This window comes from Clupea harengus, chromosome 25, assembly GCF_900700415.2.
Source record: "Clupea harengus chromosome 25, Ch_v2.0.2, whole genome shotgun sequence".
In the NCBI taxonomy this organism is placed as follows: Eukaryota; Metazoa; Chordata; class Actinopteri; order Clupeiformes; family Clupeidae; genus Clupea; species Clupea harengus.
This window is the reverse complement of record NC_045176.1, coordinates 6157151-6159986: the sequence shown is the minus strand read 5'-3', so window position 1 is coordinate 6159986 and position 2836 is coordinate 6157151. Positions and strand designations below refer to the sequence as shown.

The 2836-nt window shown below is 45.0% G+C and overlaps 1 protein-coding gene across 1 annotated transcript in view; it reads left to right on the top strand.

The window, feature by feature from the left end:
- The first annotated feature begins 310 nt into the window (after positions 1-310).
- Positions 311-2836, top strand: part of LOC105891313 (dipeptidyl aminopeptidase-like protein 6) — a 105052-nt gene continuing 102526 nt past the window's right edge. Inside the window, exons 1-2 of the mRNA XM_031563400.2 lie at positions 311-840; positions 941-1008. Coding sequence (XP_031419260.1) covers positions 952-1008 — 57 coding nt within the window. The 5' untranslated portion in view covers positions 311-840; positions 941-951. The remainder of the gene's footprint in view (positions 841-940; positions 1009-2836) is intronic.

The window sequence follows — 2836 nt, the reverse complement described above, 5'->3', positions numbered from 1 at the left end:
TCTCTCTCTCTCTCTCCCCCCAATTAAGGCAGAGGGAAGCCATGAATGGGGAGAGAGCCATGGGACAGGGCACGGCACTGCAGCTAGGCTTTTCATCTCCAAAAGCTGCTGTCAGATATGAAACCCATACTCCAAACGGGGAATTTAATATAGATAAACACCCTGGACTGACTGCTCTGACTGACAAAAAACAAGGACACCAGAACACGGCATTAGCAAGTCATTTTCTGATCAGGGCCACAGAAATCCGTTCCAGAAGGAGAGCACCTTCAGGGCCGTTTTCATTTTGCTGCTATGCAAAACAATGTGATTTGTATCTTGAGTAAAGGTGAGCTGCATTCAATCTCCATACAAAATAAGGCAAAGTCTGATGTGTTTACACAGATTCCCATTGAAATCCAACAATCCAGTTAATCCCATAATTAAAAATGAATAGACGGGTGGGGGGAAAGATACCATTTCGGCGGCGTAAATGTCAATTAACTGCGCCTTGGGGGGTATTCCTTTTCTCTCTCCGTTTTGCTCCCTTCGTTCGGAAAACTAGCACACTGCGGTCGAAGGGGTGGGCGGTACATTGGCTATTCTGATCTGTCCTCACGGAAACGAACCCACCGTCAACACAGTTGTTTTTTTTACGCTGTTTCTCTACAGTGTCGGTGTTCGGATGTATTCTTTTTGAGGAGTGACCGAAGTAAGTCAAGTCGCCAAAATTGGTTAGGCGGCACGACCGCGTGTAGCGCGCGAGCTGAACTTGTGACTGCGAGTCGGAAACTTCAAAAACCAGCGCTGTACCATCAGTAACAGATACGTGGATACACTGACAGAGGAGCGAGCGTCAAGGTAATATATTTGTATTGATACATGTTACCTTTACCCTATTATCATAATTGTGACTTTGAAAACATGCCTGACGATATGATTTTAATGCGCTGTGTCGCAGGGAAACGAGCCATGAACGCGTCAGCAGGCGCGGGTAACTACAGAAGAGGCTCGGTCCACGGAGAGGCGGTAGGCACATTTACAACTTCTCTACCATTAGTTTTATAATGTGAACTGCCCCTTGGCAAACTGCCCTTCTCTACCATTCGTTTTATGATGTGAACTACCCCTTGGCAATCTGCCCTTCAAAATACGAACCGTTCGGAAATATTTGATCTTCCTCGAAGTTAATGATAAAATCCTTAATTCTTCTATTATTATTCATGGACATTCATGGGATCACATCAACAGTTTCGAACGCGACTGAATGTCGTGAAACATCACCTGGTCCAGTGAACTATACGGTGCAGTGGTATCTAATCTCATGCTGTTAAACAGAACAGTTTTTTCATCCTCACGACACATAATCTGCAAAAGAACTTGCCCAACATGGTAGAGGGTAATTAGTGGGGAAATACACTTAAGTATTTAAGGGTTGTGTGCTCTCGAGTTGCGTTTTTATCCTTTGTATCCCAACCCATCCTCCCTTTCGCCATGCCCAACCACAAGTGATTGAATATCGCAAAATACATAAACACGGAAGAGGGAGTGCTAATACAGTCCTGATTCTCAGCAAAATATTTGCCCTTTGATGTGCAAACCATGCCTCAGAGATGTTAGTACCGTCCACCCATAACCTCTTTCCAGCCGTGTCAAGCTGGATGAGATCCTCCATGTTTAAAGCGTCTGTTTCCGCTACATTTAGTTTCACAATGCTGGACCCAGGTGTGACATTAAATTATACTGTCCCTAGGTGCGTGCCCCAAAGCAGGGGTGAGACTTCAAACTGAGCCCCCATGTGATCCGCAACACACATGGCCCATGTAAAGCACATAGGCATGGAATAAGAACAACTTTTGAATACGAGGGCTGCACTTCACAGAAGTACATGATAAATGCTTAGGAATAGGAAATAATTCCTCAGGGGTTTATAGAAAACCCATGACATGACATGGTGGTGTACAGGCTCAAATCCACACACGCTCACACGAGTGAGAACATAATCTTCAGGGATAACACCTGTGAAATGAAGAGCTCAGATGATGAATCAAAAGGAACAACAGCCATATTGGAAAGCTTTATCAGAAAGCCTATTGGGACCTTTTCTCGTGTCTGTCTGTTGTGTGGCAGACCATATTGCGATGTGAGATGCCCTCTGACTCAGAAAAACACTTTGGGTAATCCCGGACTTCTGTCCCCGCCATGTGCTCCACACTCAAGACTATCAGTGAAGAAGGATGCTTCAGTCAGAGCCCTCAAAATGAGCAATTATTTTCTGCATTTCCCCAATGGTGTTCATATACTGTGGAGAATGGCTGTGGGGTGGTGTAGATCCCAGCCACAGTGGGCTATCTCTGTCTACACACATATCAGGGCTCGCCTCAGGCTATGAGAGGGATCATGGGAAGTAGTGCTGGCATTGGGAGAGAGAACCCCTATGACTCAGATTACTCTGGGTAATCCTCCACTGCTGACACACAAAACACACGTGTGATGCATCAGCCAGGCGTGTTAATCACACAGAGATGTGTTTCGTTGGCTCAGAGGGCTCAACTGTAAGTGCACACCCTAAACATTTGTTTCTTTTTTAGCTGTAAAGTCAATGATATGACTGAACTGTGATGAAACACATCAGTGCTGGTGTTAATATTGACAATTTCCCATTCGCCATCTACTGTTTAAAATCAGCCTGAACCTTACAAGGTCAGACGTACTTGCATGCTGACGTAGAGTTGACCGTTTGGATCGTGAAATTCCCCTCAGCCCCTTGCCTTCTTTTTTTAATCATTGTTCAAAATTATGCACTGGGGAGTTTGGCTCAGAGCGTGGGCTGAACTTACACTTGGATGTATTCTAA